Source organism: Erythrolamprus reginae, chromosome 4 (assembly GCF_031021105.1).
Source record: "Erythrolamprus reginae isolate rEryReg1 chromosome 4, rEryReg1.hap1, whole genome shotgun sequence".
In the NCBI taxonomy this organism is placed as follows: domain Eukaryota; kingdom Metazoa; phylum Chordata; class Lepidosauria; order Squamata; family Dipsadidae; genus Erythrolamprus; species Erythrolamprus reginae.
Genome location: NC_091953.1, coordinates 93,868,910 through 93,893,129, shown reverse-complemented (window position 1 = coordinate 93,893,129; position 24,220 = coordinate 93,868,910). Strand labels below are relative to the sequence as shown.

Genomic DNA, 24,220 nt, shown 5'->3' with positions numbered 1-24,220 from the left:
TAATTGAATAAAAGAAACTGACCAAGTGTCAGGGAATGTAGTGGATTGGGAAATGCCTGAATCCACAAACACTGGCAAATAAGCAGGAAAAGCAGTTTTAAACAAGGCATACAGCAAGCAACCAATTTAGAATAAGCAAAACAACAAAATGTTGGAGGCGGTCCATAATTCAAATGGTCATACAATGAAATCCTAAAAACAAATATTGCCAGCTAATTAAACTAACCATTTTACAATAATTGAATCAATGAAGCCAATTAAACATGTAACCCCATCCCCTACTAAAATACCAATAAAAGGATTCAATTAAATAAAGAATCCACAAACAACCAAAGATGGAGGCATTATTCTTCAGGCACTGCAATGAATAAAAGCAAGACATATTTCAGACTCCTATTAAAGCTGTTTAGGAAGAAGATATGGGGATAATGTTCTATGGGCCAAGGACAAAAATAGGTATTGTAGGACAAGAGTCTGCCATAGTAAATGGAACTGGAGATGTGGTCTTAATTTTCCCTAGATGAATTATGTTCTGTTCCAATGACAGAAGAGTAATCAATTGTTTCTTGCAGAAATACATATTATGCCATTTATGCAGCCCAAAATCTAGAATGGACATCTCAAAAGACCTTAGACTTACTTTGCTTCTCTTCTTTTTAGTCTGAATAATGAAATTTAACAAAATACCTGTGTGTGTGTGTGTGTGTGTGCATTCTCCAACATACATGTACAGTATCTATTACCCAAATGAAACTTTATTCAAGGGAATAGCATTTCGTTTCCCAATAAGGGATAACCAGAAAACATATTATGCCTTTTTGCTGAAACCTCATTTTCATCACTCCATTGGATATGAATGTTTTCATTTCTTAATTTACAAAGCACTGCACAATGTGGGCTTTGTCACAACTCAGTACATTTCCCCCTATGAAGAGCAAACGGGATAGATATTTGAGTAATATGGTCCAATTTGATTCGTGCTGTATAATGTATAATGTAAATTTATAATGTAATTTCCCAGGTAGGTTGGCTTACTTCATTTATTTATGATTATTGATTTGCAGATTACGGTCTGTTGGTAATCATATTGCATATATTTTCTCCTGTTAATTTGTTTGATGTAACAAAAATAAAAAAGGAAAAGGAAAAAGAATAGGAGTATAACAGTTGGGTGTTAATCACATGAACAAAGAAGAATAGTGTATAAAGATATTTGGAGAGTTGATTTTTGTTTTGTTTTTTGTTTGTTGATTAAGAGTTATTTCCTGTAGCTCTAGTTTAAACACTTTCAACTAAATGGTTCAAAATAAATCTCTTTATCTGGACATTACAAGAGCATAAAACTATTTTTTCTAGATGAAACTATTAATTTCTCAAGTTCAAGTTAAGATTCTGGATTCTTCATTGGAGTTGTTTAAATTAAGGGTCATATGAGTCAGAGATGCTATATATGAATGGATTTTTACCATGGGTATAGAGGTAATTAAATTGTTTTTAAGACTGCCCAACTCTGCAAAGACCATAGGTGCTTTACAGTGTATGAAATACATAATTTTAAAAACTGTTCAAAAGGTACCCCATGGACAAACAACAACATTCAAAAGACTCCACAAGCACCCCTGGATAAGGCTGAGCCAGGTCCAGTTTCTAAGAGAATTCTGGAGAGTAGATTATATACATGAGGCTGGGATTTCTATTGCATTGTCAGTATAAATGTTTTTTTGTGTAATGTAGGTTGGATTATTTCAGATCAGAAGTGAACAAAAGTAAATTCATGCATCTTCTGAATTGGTCTAATGCAGAATTGCCCAAATGTGGATTTTTTAGTTATGGCAAATAATACCCACCAAATACCTTTTTATAATAATACCTTAAAAAAATACCTTTTTAAATATTTTCAACTTCAGATTTTATAAAACACTTAAATCCGTACTTGAGGAGAAATGAAAGAAACTGGGTGTGTTATCTCAGTCCTTCCCCCAAAGTTCAAGAAAAATCTGCTGGTGAATGTTTGTAGGTGGAAGGTGGAATCTCATTCTTCAAATAAAAATGTCAGATAGTCAGATAATAATTATCAGATCATTCGATTGTATCCATTGGCTTCTACTATTTATGTAGGCATATTGAAGAGCAATAGAACATATGTTAGGCGAGACGATGCGTTGATTCCCTGGCATGTTTTCTCCTCAGCGGCTTGGGGAGGGGGGGAGGCGGGGACTTTCGTGACCTTGCGATTTGAAGCCGAAGCGGAATAAGGTTCTTTCGGCTTCACGAGTTTCGTTCTTTTTTTCCCCTACAACCGTCCAACCTGTTTCCTGGAAGGAAGCCTCGTTTTCACGGGACCTGCTTGGTCTGAAGAGAGGGGGAGGAGGGAAGAGAGGAAAAACTTGGATAGAATTGAGCGTTTCGACCATAAAGGGGCCCCCGTCGTTTCGCCTGAGGATTGCGCTCTGCGGAGGAGACACCTCCGCGCCAAAAGAGAGAGAAAGAAAGAGAGACCCGGTTCTTCCGGCCCGTAACAATAGCCACCGAAGCTCTTGTTGTTCTGATTGACGCCACCGGCCTGCATGAGCATGACGTCATGGTGCAAGGCCATGATGTCATGGTGCAGAGTGCGGGCTACTCACTTACTCACCCGCGACGTCTCGCGCCGTTTTTTCTGACCCGCCCGCTCTTGCCAGGGACCCCGCCGAAGGCAGAGCCCGGGTCCTCGGCCCGCATTCGGTTCTCCTCTCGCTTGCCTCGGCCGTCGGGGGCAGAGAGCCCCTCGGTTTGTTTGGTTTTTTTCTGAGGGGAGACCGCTGTGGTACCAGAGGGCGCAGCAGCAGCAGGAACCGGCGCTGGGGGAGGAGTTTGTGGTTCAGGGCGGATCCCTGCCGGTGGCTGACCGGCTTTAGGAGGAAAGAAAGAGAGAGGCTGGCCGAGCAGCTGGGCGTCCTTGGTGTTGGCACCGCCGCCCGGGCATGAGGATGGCCGTGGGCGCACCAGGAGACGGGGGCTCGCCGAATCCCGGTCCCGCTGCGGTCTCGCTGGGCTTGAGCGTGGCCGTGGTGTCCAGCCTGGTCAATGGCTCCACGTTCGTGCTGCAGAAGAAAGGAATCGTGCGGGCGAGAGGACGAGGTAGGAGTCTCTCCCCCACCCCCGCCTTGGTGTGTCCCCCCCCCCGCCGTCCCTTTCCATTGCTTCGGGTCGCGGCATTGAAAAAGGTGCCGGTTGTCTTTGCAAAAAGGCTCCCGGCATAGCATCCCCTGCGTGATCTCCTCCCACTCGGGCTGAGCCCACCCCGGGCTTTCGTACGCCGCTGCTTCCCTCACGCGGAGGTCGCCCACCCTTCGGAAGCGAACTATTTAGCAGACTCAGGCCTCGTGATTGCCTTCCCCGATCCACACAGTCCTTCCAGAGGATGTCGGACTACAACCCCCATAATTCCCAGTCCTGGCGCTAAGTTGGGGGCGCCAAGATCGCTTCGTTCCAAGGCATTTATTCTTTGGCTTTTTTGGGGGGGAGTGTTTAACATCGGGTCTAAGTATTTAGCATGTCCGTTGCAAATTCACCTTGCATTCCTTCTCCGGGTTGGGCCAGGGACACAACCACCATGAAGGCTAGCTCTTCAGTTTTCTCCAATCCAGCCACTCCCCCTCTTTTATTGTTTTTCTGCTTTTAAGCTGTACTTTTTCAAAAGTCGGTGCTTTTTATGTCTGCGTGATGAGTCCCAGGCATTTGATTTGCAAAAGGATTATAACTGAGCCAGAAAAGTTAGAATAAAATATCCCATATGTCAGGGCCCCCGGGTTCAAGACAACCTTTTCAAGAGGTTGAAAACCCGGCTCAAGGTTGACTCAGCCTTCCGAGGTGGGTAAAATGAGGACTCAGATTGTTAGGGGCAATATGCTGATTCTGTAAACCAGTGTTTCCCAACCTTGGCAACTTGAAGATATTTGGGCTTCAACTCCCAGAATTCCCCAGCCAGCGAATGCTGGTTGGGGAATTCTGGGAGTTGAAGTCCAGATATCTTCAAGTTGCCAAGGTTGGGAAACACTGCTTTAAACCACTTAGAGGGGGCTGTAAAAGCACTATATAAGTTTAAATGCTATTGCTATTTGTCCCTTATTCCAGCAGATGCTGTAGCATATTTATTGACTCGGTTTTAATTTGTGCTTTGCATTAGTAATAGGAATGTATGTGTTAAAAAAGAAAGAAAAGTAATTAACACCTAAGGGTTTCTTGTAGAATCACTGAATTTGGATAAGACATTTACAAACGGGGTTTCTCAAACTAGGCAACTTTTAAGACTTGACTTGAACTTCCAGAATTCCCTAACAGCAATAGTAGTCAACTATGCTGGCTGGGGAATTCTGGCAAGTCCACGTGTTTTTAAATTGCCAAGTTGGAAAAACATTGATTAAGGATATCAGATCTAATCCATTCAGGAAAACATGCTAGGCAGGTTACCCAGCTTCTCTAGAATAATTGATCCCACCTTCACCTTGCACTTACTATGAAACCATTTACCTGGATTCTGCCTTTCTGTAATTTAAACTACATTTATAATCTGGATTCTTTTAAAACAATAGACAACAAGGATGTATACTTTATCATAATGGATAATGTAGATCTGATCATAGTTTCAGAAACAACCGCTTATTTATTTATTTATTTATTTATTCATTCTTTCATTCATTCATTCATTCATTTATTAGATTAGATTAGATTAGATTAGATTTGTATGCCGCCCCTCTCCATGGACTCGGGGCAGCTAACAACAGTAAAAAACAATATAAACAAATCTAATATTAAAAGTAGTTTAAAAACCCCAATTTAAGAAACTAATCATACATACAAACATACCATGCATAAATTTTGTATGCCTAGGGGGAAGGGAATATCTCAATTCCCCCATGCCTGACAGAGGTGGGTTTTAAGGAGCTTACGAAAGGCAAGGAGGGTGGGGGCAACTCTAATATCTGGGGGCAGTTGGTTCCAGAGGGCCGGGGCCACCACAGAGAAGGCTCTTCCCCTGGGTCCCGCCAGACGACATTTTTTAGTCGATGGGACCCGGAGAAGGCCAACTCTGTGGGACCTAACCGGTCGCTGGGATTCGTGCGGCAGACGACCGTCCCGGAGATATTCTGGCCCGATGCCATGAAGGGCTTTATAGGTCATAACCAACACTTTGAATTGTGACCGGAAACCGATCGGCAACCAATGCAGACTGTGGAGTGTTGGTGTAACATGGGCATATTTAGGGAAGCCCATGATAGCTCTCGCAGCTGCATTCTGCACGATCTGTTACACTGTTCTTTGATATTTGGTAATGATCATTATGTATCCTCAATATAGCAAACATGCAGGCTCCCAAATCCACATTTAACTATTTCTTTTAATGGGCAATTTTTTTACAGGAAGCATATTCACTGAGAAATAATTACTGTATTTTTTGCAGTATTGGATGCACCTAGATTTTAGAGGTGGGAAACAGGGAAAAAGGTATTCTGAACCAAATGGTGAAGTAATATATTATTTAATAAAATACCAGTGTAGCAGAATGCTTTTTACAACCATGTACACTTTTTAAAAACTTCAAACTTGACAGCTTTAAGACTTGTGGACTTCAACTCCCAGAATTCCTCCTCCAGTCATGCTAGCTCAGGAATAGGAGTTGAAGTCCACAAGTCTTAAACTTGCCAAGTTTGAATACCCCTGTACTGTACTCTTAATCCCTAACCCAGGGGTCTTCAAACTTGACAGCTTTAAGACTAGTGGACTTCAATTCCCAGAATTTCTCCTCCAGTCATGCTAGATGGGGTAAATAGAAGACAAAAACAACCCAATTTTTGTGAAAAATGGGCAATTTTTCACACATTTCTTTGCAAAAATTGGGTGAGCAAAGGGTCTGGGGAACCTACATGGAGCTCCTGGGTGATGGCCAAAATGGCCCAATTTTTGTGTGAAAAATTGTGTGTAAGGGTGGCTTATAACATGTTAGCAATAGCACTTTTTAACAGAGCCAGCATATTGCCCCCACAATCTGGGTCCTCATTTTACCCACCTCGGAAGGATGGAAGGCTGGCTCAACCTTGAGCCAGTGATGAGATTTGAACCGCTGACCTGCAGTTAATATATAAATTAATTTGCTTGTGAATACATACTTTTTTTGCATTGCTTTAGTTAAGAAATATAGTTGGAAATCCAATGAAATGATGGTTTGTGTTCCAATGTATCAAGAATGTATGTTTAGGTATTTATTATATTAGGAACCGGAAGATCCAATGAAAAATCTACAGTAGATTTATTCTACCTTATAGTAGTTTTATGCTCCTAGGAAGAATAATGAAATTAGGAGTAATTAAACTGAGAAATATTATTCACTTTGGATAAGAATATGGTATAATATAGTTTACTTAATCACTGTAGTGGAGACTGTAATGGCGGTGAGACAGCAGCAGACTGTGTCTGTTGTACTGGATGGTACAAAGCAATGGAAGGGGCCAGCAGGGGACGCCACATTATTACGGTACCGCTATGAACAGCTTTGAATGGTACCATATGTTTTTCCACTGTACCGTATGTAAACTTGACTACGCCTTATTTTTGGGGGGTGCCTTATATTAGCAAATTCTGCAAAACCTCTGACATGCCTTACTTTCGGGGTACGTCTTATTTTCGGGGAAACAGGGTAGTTATGTGATCTAAACAATGTTTAACCATATCCAGCATGTAATCTAAGCCCAAGCTTAGTGCCTATCTTGCAGTTAAGCATTGTATGATTCTTCCAGGAAAATGAGATGAGATAAAAGAACAGTCAAATTATAATCACATATGAAGCAGCATCTCCGTTGTTACTACTTCGTTAACTCTTTCTGATGCGTGTGTCTTATTTCCAAAAAATTAATTAATGGCATTATTTACAGATACAATATCAAACATACTGGGCAATATAAAGTTGTAATTATTTTCAAATTTTATCCTTGAAAATCTTCCAATTTCATATTTGGGATATAGGAATAACTCAATTAGCATAGAAATATCACATAACAGTTTAAAAATACAAAACTATGTACTGTTTGCTTGCTTCAGGAATTCATTTTACTTGATTTTTACAAGGAGCTAATTATTTAGAGCTCATCCTGACCAGCTGACAGTATTTTGTACTAATTTAGCATGTCTAGTTTGTATTTTCCACAATTACTTGTCATAAATTCAAGTTCCACTTTTGCTCTGTGTAAACAATTTGAAACAAAAAAGATTGGGTTTTTAAAGTGCCTATTTGGTTCACTTGTTGTTGATGTTGTTTTATTTTAAAGATTATGAAAGTAATAAATGATATGCATCAGTTTTTGTCAGGCTTTTTATCAAAAAGAAATACAATTTGAAGACTACCAAGATTTAGATTAGATTAGATTTATTGGGTTTATATGCCGCCCCTCTCCGCAGACTCGGGGCGGTTCACAACAATGGCAAAAACAGTACATAGTGACAAATCCCATACCCACCAATCCAATTACAGTTTTAGGTTAGAACATAAGAACCTATCAGATTGAAATTTAACCCAGCATTTTGTTTATCATAATGTCCAATCAGGTTTCTCTGGACTTTGTAAGCCGATCATGGAAATACCCACTCTCTTACTGTTATTACCTTGCATTTGAAATGCAGAGAGGCAGGGTCCCTCAAACCATCACATTGAGTCTTCAAGACTTAATAGATCTCCATGCACATCTTTAGTTTTCTTTTAAATCCAGTCAAGTCATTGGAAATCTATGTAACCTATTATTCAGGTTAATTATCAAATATGTGAACAAATACATTCTACTGCATGTTTTAATCCCATCGATTGGGTGGTTTCTTGTCTTTATTTATTTAGGGGGAAAACTGATTATATTCACATTAACAATGTCAATTTTACAAAGAAGTGTTAACCATTCACATTCATGCAGCTAGAACTGCTATTTTTACTGCTCAAATATTGAAATCCTAAACAATGCAAATTTTCTATAAAATATGGAAGTTGGGTTCTGATTTGGTAGTCTTAACTTGGCAATAATTGTTTATGCTTTCCAAAATACCTTCCAGTGTTTTCTGTACTATAGTCGACTGAGGCACAAAATGGCAGTTAGGCAGCTGTACTTGTGGAAGCTTCATCTTCATTACCATTCATTTCTGTAGATGAGAAGATGAAAACAGGTTATCTCTTGATAGGACTACCAAGATTACAAAAAATATTTCAGATCTTAGAAAAAGTGTAATGGTTATGTTACATTGTACAAGAAACAGAATATCTATGCATTTTAAACAGTTGAAATTCAGCTTTTGCATAAAATTGAAGGCCTAGATGTTTATATCCAAATTTCATTTGATGAGCCTCATACTGATGCTGAAGAACAATTTCAAAACTGTTTTGTGGTTTTGAAAATACCTTAATACTTTAATCCCAATTATTTGATTTATGGCAAGGGTGAACCATGTGCATATCTATATTCTTAAAACATTGTATTATTAATAACCACACCAGGGACATGACTGATTATCTTCATTAGAAGCAAACTATAAAAAGTAATACTGATTATAGTTATGCTCATGGTTATACAAGAAAAATTTGTATTGGTTCATGCACCCTAGTTAAATAATTCTGTAAAGTAGTGTAGTGGTAAACTTAGCATTGTTGAAGCTATAGAAAATTGTACCTATAAAATATATATTATTTAAACTGATCCAATTTTTGATTTTTCACCTATCCAGGAACTTCATATTTAACTGATATAGTGTGGTGGTCAGGTACTATTGCAAGTAAGTATATCTTCTATATTTGAACAATGTTATATCTTAAAACCATATTGAAGCACTGTACTGTTCTATCCAGATGTGTTATGCACATTCTTATGCATATGATTAATAGTGATAATCATAACTCTGGTCCAATATATCTATCTAAAGGAAAGCTGCTGACATGCTCAGTTTAGCATATTTTGATATAACGATACTGTTCCATTGGTATTTTTCATGATACTTTTCTTGCTGACAGCATATTCATTCATTTCATACAACAGGATATGGTGGCTTTGGCTAAATTGTATCTCTCTCTCAGGCAACATAATTTAAGTATAAAATTGTTTTTATCCAGGGGGAAATTGTGGGGACAGTCAAAATTATATCATTTGCCATCCAGCTATATTGGGTGATAATTGCTGGAAATAATTCATATCAAAAACACATCTGGAGGAACCGGACTGGAGAAAGTTGAATCTGAATGTACCTGAAATCATCTTGTTAGCTACAAAAGGGGGGGTTAATCTTATCTGATACACCTCTTCTCTGATGTGGATATAGCATCCAGGAATGGGTTAAATCCATCTTATCTCTCATTGGACTCTGTCAAAGCTGTTTAGATGCTACTCTTGTTGCTCTGCTTGACAGCTTGAAACAATAAATAAGTGAAGTGACAGACTTCATTGTGCCTTAGTCAATTCAATACATTCGTCCAGATGGACCGAAGCCAACAGTCACCATTGGCCATACAGGGGCAGGACTGCATGCTATATCCACATCTCAAGGAAGAGGCGTATCAGGTATGACCAGCGCCCCTTCTCCCTGATAGTGCATATAGCATCCAGGAATGGACATACCAAAGCTAACTGTCCAGACGAGTGGGTGACAATGGTTGCTAGACTGTTGCTGAGGTGCCAGTTCTCAATGACCTGTTGTAACAGTCTTCTGCCAAACAAAGCTTCAGCTGAAGCAAAAACATCAATCTTATAGTACCTCACAAATGGAGATGGGGACGACCAAGTTGCTTCACGGCACACTTCTTCGAAGTACGCCTGTATCACCCAAGAAGTGGCAGCACTCCTCGTAGAATGGGCGGTAATGTGAGATGGTGCCTGGCCCAATGGAAGCTCGTACGCCTTAGCTATTGTAGCCTGTATCCAATGGACCACCATAGATGATGTTACCTTATAGCCTAGTGAAGCCAATTGAAAGAATAGCGATTCTCACTTGCAAAACACAACTGTTCATTTGATATAGATATGCAGTTCCGCACATCAGACACATGCCAGAATTTTTCCGAAGAGTGAACTGGGTGAGGACGAAAGTTAGGGAGAATAATCTCCTGTACCCATTAGAACCCTTTCGGCAGGAAGGATGGATCCAATCTAAGAACTACCTTGTCTGCATGAAATATACACAAATCGGAGCTGACTGACAATGCTGCCACCTCGGACACTCTCCTAGCCGACATAATGGCTACAAAAAATACCACCTTACACATAAGGTATTGCAAACTAGCTTCTCGGTTCATAGGGTGAACCCATCAGGGACTGCAATACCTTGGGAAGATTCCAAGTAGGATGGCAATGTATGACTGGAGGAGCAATGTTAGCTGCACCTCTCACAAAATGCCAGATATGCAGATGAAGTGTCAACAAATCAGTGCAGCAGCAAAATAAAATGGATGACAAGGCCGTTACTTGCCTACATAATGTGTTTGGGCTAAGTCCTCTATTCAGCCCACCCTAGAGAAACATGAGGACGTTGGTAGCTGAAGCACTATAGAGAATGATGGATAACTTCTCACACCACCTGCAAAAGATCCACCAGGTAGCGTCATGGATGTGGGTAGTGGAAGGCCTGTGGGAGGCTTGCATCGTATCAATGACCCTGGAAGGGATATTGTCCTTCCTCAGAGCCAGGCAGAGCTATCAAGTTCCAGACAGTCAGTTTGAACCACATATGGTCCAGATAGATCAATGATCCCTGGCTGAGAGAGTCTGGTCTCTGAGACTATCTCCAGGGTAGAGAGACATGGAGAGATTCAGCATATCTGTAAACAATGGTCTGTGAGGCCAATAAGGTGCTATAAAGATTACCTCTGCCTTCTCTTGCAAAATGTTCTGTATAACTCGAGGTATGAGTAGGAGCAGTGGAAATGCGTAGAGAAGACTTTGGAGCAAGGGACCTGGAGAGTGTTGGCCCCTATAGCCCCCTGAGTAAAGTAAATGCTGAGTTGAGCATTGCATAAAGCAGCAAAAAGGTCTAACTCTGGATGTCCGAATATGTCTGTCAGCTCCTTGAAGAGTGACGGATGTAGTTACCATTCTACGTGGTCTACTGAGAACCAGCTGAACCAATCAGCTTGTACATTGGCGATTGCTGAGATGTGGTCCCCCTGAAGGGAGAGTAGGGGTCCCCCCCCCAAAGGGGCAGTCAACTGGCTTCTGTCATCAGTGCCTGGGACTGTGTGCCTACATGGCAATTGATGTGCGCCTTGGTCAAAATGTTGTCAGTCCTCACCAACACATGATGGTCTGTCACTAATGGCCTGAAAAGGCAAAGGGCTAGATGTATTGCCCACAACTCAGCCAATTTATACTGCGTTTGCATTCTTTCTCAGTCCACTGACTTTGGACCATCAGAGACGCAATGTTGGCACCCTAGAGCTCAAACTTGCATTCATTGTCAGGACCATCCAATCCGGCTCCCAAAACAGGCTGCTGTTGGAAATAGCTGGGGAGCCCCACCACTTGAGGTGGTAGATGCACCCTGACTGAAGAAATGCCCCTGCTGGACCTCTGAAATGGCAAGAGAAACCATTGGAGGTTTCAGGAGTGAACACAGGTCCAGGGAATAATGGTGAAGGTGGACACCATTTTGTCTAGTAATTTGGCTAATACCGACCAGTCTCTCTTAATGGTGGTAACTAGTTCCTTAATACTAGCCTGCCAGTTAGGGGAGATATATACCCCACCCTGTACTTATTAGATGATAGCTCCTAAATGGAGCAGTCTGGTCAAGGGAAATAGGTGACTCTTCTCCAGATTAATGGAGAACATCCTGGATGATCCAAACAATCATCCAGGACCTGGATGATTATTTGGAGGTTCTCACGAGCCTTAGAAATGGAGGATGACTGAATTGCATGCCCAATGCACGGGAATGACTGTTAACACTGCAGACAGAGCTGCTAACAATTTCATGAACACTCTAGGGGCCGAAGAGGGGCCAAACGGCATTGCTCTATATTGAGAATGATTTCCAACAAACCAGAATCTCAGAAATTGCCAATAATGTGGGACAATAGGCACATGTAAATATGCCTATGTAAGGTCAATGAAAGAGAGGAAGTCTCCCTCCTTAATGCCCTCTTAAATAATAGAAAGTGAATGCACCTTAAACTGTTTATAAATTATGTAACGGTTAAGTCATTTGAGCTGAAGGACTACTCTCCATCCCCCCAAGATCTTTGGGTTGACAAACAAGGTGCAATAGAATCCCTATCCGCATTGATCCCCTGGGATGGCCTCAATGGCATGGATATCCAGCAAGTGATGAATAGCTGTCTCCATAGAATCCTCTTAGCCAGAATTGAGCGGAATTCAAGAGAGAGACCTAATCGAATGAACTCTCAAACCCAAGCATCCAAAGTGGACTCCTGCCATCGGTCTGCAATATAGGCCAACTGACCTCTGATTGGGTGCTTGGGGATGCACTCACTGAAGATGTTGGAAAGAATGATCTCCTCCTCGAAAGGGCTGTTTAGATTTAAAGGGGTGTTCCCGTTCAGGATAGTCTTGGCGCTGTCTAGGCCTCTGCCCATAAGACCCTTATGACCTCTGAAAAAAGGCACCTGAATGAAAATGTGATCATCTAGAGTGGGGCAACGGTCAGTAATCAGGGGGATTGTCATTGAAGGATGTTCCTGCTGTCCTTGGTTTCTGTCAGTAATGGATCTAAACAGTCTCCAAAGAAATGATTTCCAGCAAAAGTAGCCGTGGCTAGCCACCATTTGTGGCAGGCATCTGCCTGCCAATTTTTGAGCCATATGAGCCTCAAGGACACAACTAAGGCACCAGTGGACTTGGACACAAAACGAGCCGTGTTCAGGGTACCATCTGCTGTTAGCTGGGCAGCAGCGATTGATTTTTTGATGTCCCGCTGGAGGCGTGCATCAGCTGGAGGCATTCTCTCTTGTAGCTGTTGAAGCCTGATGAATGAAATCCCGCTGAAAAAAGACACTGTAGAGGATGCTCAGAGCGCCCATGCACTGCCTGGTGAGCTTGTTGAAATGACTGTTCAGACCTACGATCCTCAAGACATAATGATTCTGCCAGGTCCCTGGGCAAATTGGAGGAGACATGGAGTGCTGCAACCGGCACATCCACAGCAGGGACCTGCAGAGGCTTTGCTAGGTCAGGGGCCACATTGAACAATTTCTTTTCAGTTAATGACCACTGTCTGGAAATAATGTCCGCAAATAATTTTTAATAATAATTTAATAATTTATTAGATTTGTATGCCGCCCCTCTCCGAAGACTCGGGGCGGCTTTGGGTGATGGAACCACCTCTGCTTCAAAAGTGTGTTCCAAGAGCAGAGGAACCCATTAGGTCCTGCACCAACGGTTGCTGCGGTTCAGAATTTGGTGGTGCAAGGCCAGCTGCTATCTTTGCCTTGTGTAACAAAGGCTTAAACAGGTGTATGGGAAACAGGCTGATGAAAGATGGCTGTTCCAGTTGGACACCTTCATCCTTGGACAGTTCCAACTCTCAAGTTTTCTTCTTCTGCTGATGCCTGAGACTGATCACCTCTGTAAGACCGGTGAGATCCCTGGTCCAATGGAGGATCATAATCCTCTGCAGGTACATTCTCTGGATAGTCTTTGTGCTTGCGCCTGTCTGGTCCTGGTGCCTGGATTGTTGAAAGCCTTCTGTGATGCCCTTTCAAATTGCCTCCACTACAATCGCTTGCATACAGCCTATATTATCCAGGGGCCTGAGACCTGTGGCCGGAGGTATGAAGGTGGCCTCTGGTGCTGTGACCCTCTGGCTGGTAGCTGACAGGGCAGCCTCCAGGAGAGGAAGGAAATTTGCCCCTGGGCCCCAAAATTGACAATTGGAGCTGGAAACAATCAAGTCCTGAGACTTCAATTCCTGGAGGACCAGTTGCGGGTGCCAGAAAGTGTTCCATCTTGTTCTACTGATATCAATTTTGATGTTCCTCGCATGTAAAGTGCAATGTCCTAACATTTTCATTTCCCCATAGTCCCTTTGGTTTATCAGGGTTTCAAAACAAGGGGCAGAAGCAAAATCAGAGAACAGTTACTTCGGAGTTACAAAGCTATTTCAACTTTTCCCTTCTCAAGATCCAAACTTAATGGATCATTAGCCAGCTATAAACAGCTATTTTCAAGTGTTTTTTGGAGTGTAGGGAGAGTTAATAATGTTATAGTTTAGATTTGGAAATATAGTGATTATGACTTTAATGACAGTGCCATCATTCTTGCTACTTCTTTAAGGCTAAAAGGAAAAATGCCTCCTCACTATTTACTAGTTTTTCTGCCCGTGAGTATAAAGGACAATCATTCTAATTAATTAAAATGAAGCCAGCAAGTTATAGTAGGAAGAAAATCATAAAAAATAAAACTGCCAAGCAGTGAGGTAATAAAGCAACAAAACACCGAAACCCTGCAGTCTAAATCAGTTGTTCCAAAAAGAATGAAATGTTTTGTTTTGTTTTCTGTTCACATATTTGTTTTTTTCTCCACAGTGGCGCTTGGCCAAATTGGGAATTTCTTAGCTTATACTGCGGTTCCTACTGTTCTGGTGACTCCGCTTGGAGCACTCGGAGTCCCATTCGGGTAAGGACTTTTTTTCTGCCTTTTTCCCCCTTTCTTCAAATCAGACAATCCATCTTCTACACAACTATGTTATTTATTTATTTTTGCTAATAATGCCTAAACTATTTTTTCCCTTGTCCTAGTAATTTGCATTAAAAAGGACCTCGTTTTTGCCTTATCTTCCCCTTTGATCTTTATTTTAAGGAAGACATATTAAGTTTTTTTTAGATTTCTTTCTGTCCTCTGAAATGTGAAAACGCTTTTATTTATTTATTTATTTTTCAAAGAAAGACATTTTCAAAGGTTTACGGTGAACACAGGCTTATGTTTACATGCCCAAAATACTGAAATGTAAAATGTGTAAACGTCTCAACTACTCAAATAAAATGTCCTTTTCCACAAAATCAGAGGTCCTGGATAAATGAGGTGCAAAATTTGAATTTTTCAATTAGTTAATTGGCTCTCTTGGTGTTACTTCATGCTGTGGAAATGTATCCAGGGCTAAAAGCTTATTCAATCCCCAGCAAGTTACAGAAAGAAGACAGAGTGATACTTCTAAGACTTTGCCTCAGATAGCTATCATTTCTCAAATAAATATTTAAGTTAATGGCACTCTCCTTTCTTTATCCAAAGAATCATGAAGTGATTCTCAAGGGCAGATGATATATTTTTTAAAAAGTTTTACATCTCTAATGCTGCATAAACATGTTGGATCTGCCACGAAAACATATCCTGTATCAGCAGCTGCAAGGAATGTTCTGGTACTTTAAAAAAACACCATATTTAATTTGCAGGAGATATCCAGTCAGAGTATTTTTCATTGATACAAAATGCATTAGGGAAGCATTCCCACTTGCCAGACTAAACTCAAGTGTTGAAATATATCCTGGGGAATTCTGGGAGATGAAGGCCACATACCTTAAAATTGCTAAAGCAAAGAAACACAAGTCTAAACCAACAAAGAAAACTAACAAAGACTGCTGAACAATTACTTAAACTTCAGCAGGGACATTCACAAGAATAATCAAACTGTGAGGAAACTGGACATGACTAAATGATCTATCTTTATATGCATCATGAAAAAAAGGTTAGGATTTCCATCACATTGTTGCCACTTTGATTTTTAGAAGTCCCCTTTGTGGAGAATCTGCCTTACAACAGAGAAAACATGATTCAATTTTTCTCTTTGACCCTCTCTTTTTAAGGTCCATTTTAGCTTCCTATCTACTGAAAGAAAAACTGAACATTTTGGGCAAATTGGGCTGCCTCCTGAGTTGTGCAGGTTCTGTTGTTCTCATCATTCATTCTCCAAAGTCTGAAAGTGTCACCACTCAGGCTGAGCTTGAAGAAAAGCTTACAAATCCAGGTATTTAATACTTTGGGTTAACCTTTTTTTTTATTTTTCCTCTGATTTTTAATTATGAAACTCATTTGCTCCACAGTCCTACACATAACTACCTCCACCACCCTCCACCCCTGGGAAATAAATTAAGATTACAAGTTTTCTAATAACTAGTATAAGACAACATAAAAATAAAAAATTAAATTTAAAGAAAAAGTTATTTAAGTTTAAAATGTATTTTCTTGTAAATATTTCAGTGTACTTTATACACAAAACGAAGCAATTTACTAGCCTCTTCTAGCCTCCCGATCTCCGGAGAGGGGCAGCATACAAGTCTAATAAATGATGATGATGATGTTTGGGATTACAGCTCCCCAGATTCTTAGCCAAAGACTGTTAATGTATGAACAGAGTATTCCTTTTTTTTACCAAGGTTGTGCACACACAGAAAATCTTTATATTGAAATCACTTGTGAATAATTACTTAGCGACACATTAGTTACACTAATTTGAATTAAAGTTTATTTTGAGAAATAGCATGTTCAGATAAAGAGTCCAAAGCCATACACATAATAGTCAAAATAACAATCCAAATATTATCCAGCACAGTCTCTTTCTTACCAGTTGTCTTTCTCATAATCAGTAAATAAAGATATCAAGCCTAAACACATTTCAGGTATAATGCATAACTATAACACATAGAGATTGCAGAGAGAATGCAGAGCTAACTAACAGTGATTAGCACTAAACTGTGAGTAGCATAGACAAAGAGAAACAGAGAGAGACTCCAGAGAAATAAGCTATGATTTTCAGCTCCCTCTTGTGGCAGTCTGAACTACCTGCAGCCAATCAGACACATTGTTAATTTATATACTGTATTGTCAACCCAATAGTTTTGGACAGAGTCCTAACAAAGACCATGATAGCTGTAAATTCTGGAAATTGTACCTCCATATTGGGGAAGATCTAAATACAATATAGTTGATTCACTGCTTCCAAGAATAGGCATGATTAATAAACTGTTTGAGATTATCATAAAATGAGAATAGAAGTCCTTCGGGATTGGGCAGCATGGAAGTCGAATTAAATAAATAAAATAAATAGAGCAGAGCAGAGGATTTCATCAAGGCAGCCTTCGTTAGTGCCATCTTGGATCAAATATAATGCAAACTATGAATTACAGTTTTCTTTCCCCAAAGAAATTAAAAAGTAAAGTGATGATCTTACAGTTTCAAACAATTTTCAGATAAAGCAGAAGATAAAGATCACAAAATTACATTGCTTAAATATACCTGATGAGTGACTGGCCCATGATAAATATCATGGAAAATAATTTAAATATGCTCCTCAGTATTCAATTTACATATAAACAGAAATATGCATTTCGAAAGAACATATTTCTAAATCAAAAGCATAATATTCTATGATAAATTAAATAACAGACTATCAAAAGCAGGAGCACAATTTAGGCTTAGAAAGCATGGTTTGATTCAGATGGAAAACAAGAACTTAAGAAAAGGAATGAGCATTTGCAGAAAACCCCACAGTACAGTGGTACCGCTGCCTAAGAACACCTCTACTTAAGAACTTTTCTAGATAAGAATTGGGTGTTCAAGATTTTTTTGCCTCTTCTTAAGAACCATTTTCTACTTAAGAACCCGAGCCTGGAAAAATTTCCCAGGAAATTTGAGAGCAGCATGAAGGCCTGGTCAGTTTCCTGCCATTCCCCCTTTAATCCCGGCCATCTCGGGCTTTTCTGGGCTTTCGGTGGTTTTCTTTTCTCTGGGTGCTTGGAGAGGGAATAAACCACTTTACTGTAGTGACTCCCTTGCTCTGCCTCCCATACACCCAGCATGAGGTTGCCTCCTGGAGCGTCTGGGCATGGAAAGGCAAAAGGGGGTGCTTCGCCCCGGCCGGATCAACTCAGCTTCAGCCAAACCAAGGAGTCACCACAGTGAAGGAAAGGCGCCAGCTACAAAGCAAGCGAGAGGAAAGGGGAGCCCTTCAACATGGGAAGGAAGAGGAAGCAGATAGCAGCAGCAGCAGCCGCCTTTCTGTCAAAGGGACAGGACGTTCCCCCCCTCGCCCGCCTGGGTTTCTCTCTCTGGCGCAGTGTATTGGAGATGTGTGTTCCTCCTTGCCGCCTTAAAGGCCCTCTTTTTTTAAAAACCTTAAAGTTTTGGATTTTTTTGATTCACCTCACCTCACCTTCTCCCTTCGGCAGCAACTGTCCTCCTCCTCTTCTTCCTCTTCCTCCTCCACCCACCCAAATTCTGAGCTTCTATTTCTTTTCTAATGGGTTTGCACACATTACTTGCTTTTACATTGATTCCTATGGGAAAAATTGCTTCTACTTACAAACTTTTCTACTTAAGAACCTGGTCACGGAACAAATTAAGTTCTTAAGTAGAGCTATCACTGTACTTTCAAATGTAGTCTTTCCAAACATGTTAGTGTATATTGACATTTATTGTCCAAGTATGATTGAATGCACAAAGAATTCGTCTCCAGTTAATAAGCTCTCAGTATACATACAAGTACAAGTGATAAAACATGATCATAATCATGAAATATAATAATCATAAATTATAACATACAACACTAAATAACCAACATAAATCATAATAAGATACTAAATAAAAGCAATCAACACAAATCATGAGATACAAATCGCAACGTTATGGCCATAAAAACCTAAGGAAATTGGTAATAGGAAAAATGAGAAGTATAATACTAACAGTTATTCTAGATGGTTGATGATGAAATTTATTGCAAAATACAATTTTGAACGTTAGCTAAAACCATTGTGAGTTAATGTCTGTATAAACAATGTGCAGTATGGATATCAGCAGTATTTATAGGATTTGGGGTGGATATCATATAATATAGAATTTTTTTCAAGAAATATCATTTGGGTAAGTTTAATTATGATATTATATTCTCTTTGTTTTTCAGTATTCGTGGGTTACCTCTGTATTGTGCTTCTCATGCTGCTTCTACTTATCTTTTGGATTGCACCAGCCCATGGACCCACTAATATTATGGTTTATATCAGTATTTGTTCATTGTTAGGAAGTTTCACTGTGCCTAGTACAAAAGGAATTGGATTGGCTGCTCAAGATATCTTTCACAATAATCCATCAAGTCAAAGAGCATTGTATCTCTGTCTGGTTCTGTTAGCAGTATTGGGGTGTAGTATAATAATTCAGTTTAGGTACATCAATAAGGCACTAGAATGTTTTGATTCCTCAGTGTTTGGTGCCATCTATTATGTAGTATTCACCACTCTTGTCTTGCTAGCCTCAGCCATTTTGTTCAGAGAATGGAGTAATGTTGGTGTTGTTGATTTTTTGGGGATGGCTTGTGGGTTCACCACTGTATCTATTGGAATTGTTCTTATACAAGTCTTCAAAGAATTCAGTTTCAATATTGGTGACTTGAATAAGCCTAATATGAAGACCGATTAAATTCTTAATGATCAAAAGAATTGGGTAATCCAGAGAAAGATAGTGTCTTCGATGATAGCCTTTAATTTCTAAAGTTTGAAAATAATACCACATTTCATTCCTTGCTGGAAAATGAATTCGTGTTCTTAATTCAATTTCTTAGAATTATTCATGCTTTGTATCTTATGGTATCAAATGATTTTATAAACCTCATAGCAAGTTGGATAAGAATTGCATCACCCCACAAGCTGATGTATTTCTTTATCCTTAAAGGTTATCTATCTAGTGTAGGATTGAATTATTTTGGTCTATGAAGAACCAGTAATCTTTTCAAATGGTTACCCAGAATCTTCTAGTTGTGTGAATCAACTGTCAACATTTGTGTTTACAACTGAGCAGGTGCCATGAGTGATCAGTAGCCCTTTTTAAAAATGTAGATACACTTCAAATACTAGATTGGGTTTTCTTTCTATTTCCCTTCACAGTTATGATTCAGATTTCAGTATTTTCCCAAGTGTATTTGAAGACTGCACAACAGTCACTACAGACTGTGTGTTGATATGGCTTGTTCTTTGTCTACCTTTGTAATTTGGACTGATGACATAATTATGTCCAAAACTAGGGCAGTGTGTTTATACCTTAGCATATGTTCTCTCTCATACCAGCTCACAAAGTTGCTCACAAATCTAAGTAAATACAGCACTTAGTTGACAGCTACGCCTCTTGTTCACATAAATCACTTAATGTATGTCAACGTATTACATTAATTCAGGAGCTTTTATTTAATATAAAACAATGTGAGGAATGTGTTAGATCATAACCACTTTCTACCTTTTGGGTAGATCATTTGTAAACAGCTGGAAATTACTTCAGTGCCTTTTCTATTCTGATAAGATCACTTTCTTCATGTTCTCTAATATTTGGGTGTCCTCATGCTTATCAATCTAACAAAGCAGAGACACTAATACAATATTTGAATTATTATGGGGCAACTTCTATGCACTTCCAACTGGTGTTTGTTTAGAACAAAAGTATTCTATAATACTAGTAGTATTCAATTAAGTTCCCTAGAAAGTTTTCCCTAATAAACTTCAGTAAACTATTGTGTAAAATCTTTTGTCAGCTTTTGAACTGGCACTTTTAGAGGCATTATAAAGGAATTTGTAAGAGGGAAGAAAAACGTTGTTTGATTAAGGGAAAAATATCTAAATGATTCTTCAGCAGGGCCTGGAAATTGTTATCACTCACTTGAAAGAACAGAGAAAAATAATGGGGCTTCTGTTTCCACAATATCAGTGTTTCTCAACCTTGGCAATCTTAAAAAGTTTGAACTTTAACTCCTAGAATTCTGGAAGTTGACGTCCACATGTTTTAAAGTTGTACTAAGTATAAAAACCTCAGAACATTTTCTGATTCAGAAACTAAGGATTGTCTTTTTCCTGGGTAATTTGTTAGGTTTGATTCAATAGATATGATTGTGTTTACAGGTTCTCAATATGACTTGAATGAACAACAGTAAAGTCTGTCATAGAAATAGCAGTTTTGTGTCAGTGTTAAAGAAATACTATATAAATAGGTACATGAATACTTTGCCAGATCAGGTTTTATTTATTATTCTGTATGTCATTTTGTTGAATTTGTAAGGATGCATTACTTTTTAAAAACACTGTATTTGAAACTTCTGGACTCAGGAGGCACATAACTCGGAAATATTTGTAAAGGGAATGAGAAACAAATTATGTGCCCAGTACAAACTCTGCCCATATATACTTTGGGATGTCATGATGCAAGTACAAAATATTGACACTTGTGTCATTATGTCATGAAATATTTTATTATTTTGGCATCACCAAAGTTAGGAACAGACTCCAATGCACTGTAAATAACATTAGTGTCAGAAACTACTTGTGAAGATAAAGTATGCTTAAAAATGCTTGAATGTGCAGATTGATGTCATAGGTGTCAATCTGCACCTTCAAGTATTTTTAAGCATACTTTATCTTCACAAATAGTTTCTGACAATGTTATTTACAGTGCAGCTACAAATTTGTACAGATTGGCTGCTTTTCTCAATCAATAAAAGAATCAGTATAGAAATCTTATGATTTCCTTTAAATTCTGAAAATTGCAAATTGGAGATGACTTCCCAAAATAAGACTGCTTACCAGACATGCCTTTTGCATGTTAGGGATAAGGTCTGTTTGATTGTATATGTGTACAGTATGTATTTTAAAAAGATTAAAACCCATAATAATAGCTAGTTGAGCACTTGGAGCATTAAATATCTAATAATGAATGATGGTTGCAGCCTGAATGGAGCTTCTTATTCCCTATAATGGACACCATGGAACGAAAATGCATCAGAATGTAGCAGTCATAAAATATCAATTTAACAAAGAGCAACAGGGAGTTACTCCGTTTACCGCACTGTGTTGTTCCTACTAATCAAGCTGGTTTTTATGGATGGATAGACATGCTTCAGAACAAAGCACTGGCCTATAGTCACATATCCATTTTTATTTTCTGAGAATACCTGTGAAACTACATATTGGTCTCAGAGAAATTTCTTTGGAAATAAATCATGCTGAATTCTAGCTTTCTTTTAAAACAAAATACTGTACACACATATAGTCAGATAGTGCAAAGAACCTATTACATACCAAGATATGAGTCCATAGACAGATGAGCTTCTCCCCCCCGCCCCATTGGAATGATTTTAACATCAAGTCATGTTTGAACTGGACAGATCCCTTTCACCCTGTACATATGTGGGGTAGAGGAAATGCATACTATAGCTTCAACATAATGGCAGTCAAAAAATAACTTTTGAAGTAACCTTTAATCAGCGTTTAATGTGCAAACACTGGTTTGGCTTACTTATTTATTTATTCATTTAAGAAATATCTATTTTGTTTTCTCCCAAATGATTTTAGGCAGTTTAGAAGGCAGTCATTATTTCTAAATGTCCTGAAAATCTTCCTGCAATGTGTGGCGTGTATAGAGAGGTTAGTAGAAACATGTTAATATGGAGGAGATAAAAATGTTTGAGTCTCTCTGATTACTTGAATTGAGTTTTGCTTGAGCTGTGATCCATTCACTAGGTATCATGCATATAAAAGAAAATTCTGAATGCTTACAGCATTTTGCTCTAAGAAGTTGGTATGGGCTTTTAGTTCCTGTCCTTAAACAGGATTCATATTCATAATCAGTATTATTACTTAAAACTATTTTCCACTGTTACTTTTTAAACAAAACATGCTTGACAGTCACATTTTATTCTAGCTTTTCAGTTTGGGTGATTTCAGTTTTGTTTTCTTTGACATATTTACGTACCTGGTTTGACTTTTCTAGAAATTATCACAAATTATAGCATATTATTTGTCACTTTTCCCTCTGTGAAGAAATATCTAGTCTAGCATACTGTATTAATGCACATTTAAAATTGTATACACGTTTAAAATATTTCAGCTGTTCTTTATTGATTGAGGCATTTACTAGGCCATCTTGGCTGGGATAATTAACATTTGTTTAGAATGTTAAGAAGGATGTTAGTATCCTCCAAATACAAGTTTCAGGGCAAACGTGTACTTGTATTTGTAAGCAGTGTTACAATTTAGAAGTAGTTTTGGTTTATGTGTATATAACATTAAAAAGTAAGAATCTTGTTTTGACAAGTTAAAATGTTTTAGAAAAACCAAATTGTTACTATTACAAAATCTTGATCTAAAACAATTAAACTACTAGATGACACCTACCAGCTGCCAACCCTAGCTCTGGCAGCAATTAATTGAGAATCAATTGACATGTAACACATTGCACTAAACCACATATACCGGTAGTTAGTTTGGCTTTGACTTCTTTCGCATGAAATAGTCATCATAGCTTATACAATAAACTGTGGTGAAGCAAAATGTGCCCTTGCCATCCAGATTTCTTTGTGCTGCTATTACTCTTCACTAAGGCATTATTGATAGAGAAAACTTTTTGATAAGGATGACATACATATGTGGTTTAGAGTCTTGGTTTTTAGTTTGATGCCTTTTAAGTTGAGACAGCTTTATGCTGTCTCAACTTAGATTCCAGAAGGTTGTAATGTATATATTCTATATTTCCCATGTAACTTATATCTTGTAATTTCTAACTTTTCAGATGATGCATATATAGAAATACTTATTTTGCTACTTACTTTAACAAGTAGTATTCTTTTTCTCCCTTTTAATTATCTCTAGAGTTGTCATCAATAACGGATGATGTTAGCACTGGACCTTACTTCCATTTCCTGATTTTTTAAAAATGTATCTTTTTTTGTTTAATATTTTGCTATGTTCTTTTTAAGATGCAGTGATTAAATTATTATAATTTTAGGTATGGTATGCCATACTGGGCAATAAATGTGCTGGTATCTCTTGAACTTTGGTCTTCCTTAAACCTTGATACACCCTTGCTAGGATATTACCTGATTCATATACACCGTCTACATTAGTCACATTCATCAGGAGCAAACCATGCTTGCCTTGTTATGGGAAATGTAAGTCTGGCTTTTACATAACACTACACAAATTCAATTGTTGAGGCAGATAGAACTAAAAAGGCACATTCCCCGCAGTCAAAAGACTTCTGCATTATCATGATTTGTAGGCGAGTTGATGATAGAATTAAAACATAAAGGAATTCTGTTTTAAATGATCTGTGTGGAAAGTATTATACTACAAACAAGTACAATCTGAAAGCATTTCATTAGAAAATATAATGATTTACCAAAGACGCCTTAACTCTCTTGAGTAGTATGTTCCAGAGTTTATGTATGTAATGCCTGATACAGT

The 24,220-nt window shown here is 38.7% G+C and overlaps 1 protein-coding gene across 3 annotated transcripts; it reads left to right on the top strand.

Moving 5' to 3' along the window:
• The first annotated feature begins 1,900 nt into the window (after positions 1-1,900).
• On the top strand, positions 1,901-23,808 carry NIPA1 (NIPA magnesium transporter 1). 3 transcript variants are annotated; one of them, XM_070750942.1, is made up of 7 exons: positions 1,901-3,120; positions 8,740-8,787; positions 14,540-14,630; positions 15,815-15,975; positions 18,907-18,995; positions 22,331-22,402; positions 23,627-23,808. In XM_070750942.1, exons 1-6 carry the CDS (start codon positions 2,964-2,966, stop codon positions 22,337-22,339), a joined length of 555 nt encoding a protein of 184 aa, XP_070607043.1. In that variant the 5' UTR covers positions 1,901-2,963; the 3' UTR covers positions 22,340-22,402; positions 23,627-23,808. The 3 variants fall into 3 exon arrangements, with proteins under 3 accessions (XP_070607043.1, XP_070607042.1, XP_070607041.1); XM_070750941.1 differs by having other exon boundaries at positions 18,907-22,402; XM_070750940.1 differs by having other exon boundaries at positions 18,907-23,808.
• The last annotated feature ends 412 nt before the right edge of the window (positions 23,809-24,220 follow it).

What these genes read in the sequence shown, in the direction of transcription:
- NIPA1 (XM_070750941.1), top strand. Translation starts at nt 2,964, where the DNA reads ATGAGGATGGCCGTGGGCGCACCAGGAGACGGGGGCTCGCCGAATCCC. An exon ending in CGTGCGGGCGAGAGGACGAG is followed by an intron (nt 3,121 to 8,739) that starts GTAGGAGTCTCT and finishes TCACCTATCCAG; the next exon opens with GAACTTCATATTTAACTGAT. An exon ending in GTGGTCAGGTACTATTGCAA is followed by an intron (nt 8,788 to 14,539) that starts GTAAGTATATCT and finishes TTTTCTCCACAG; the next exon opens with TGGCGCTTGGCCAAATTGGG.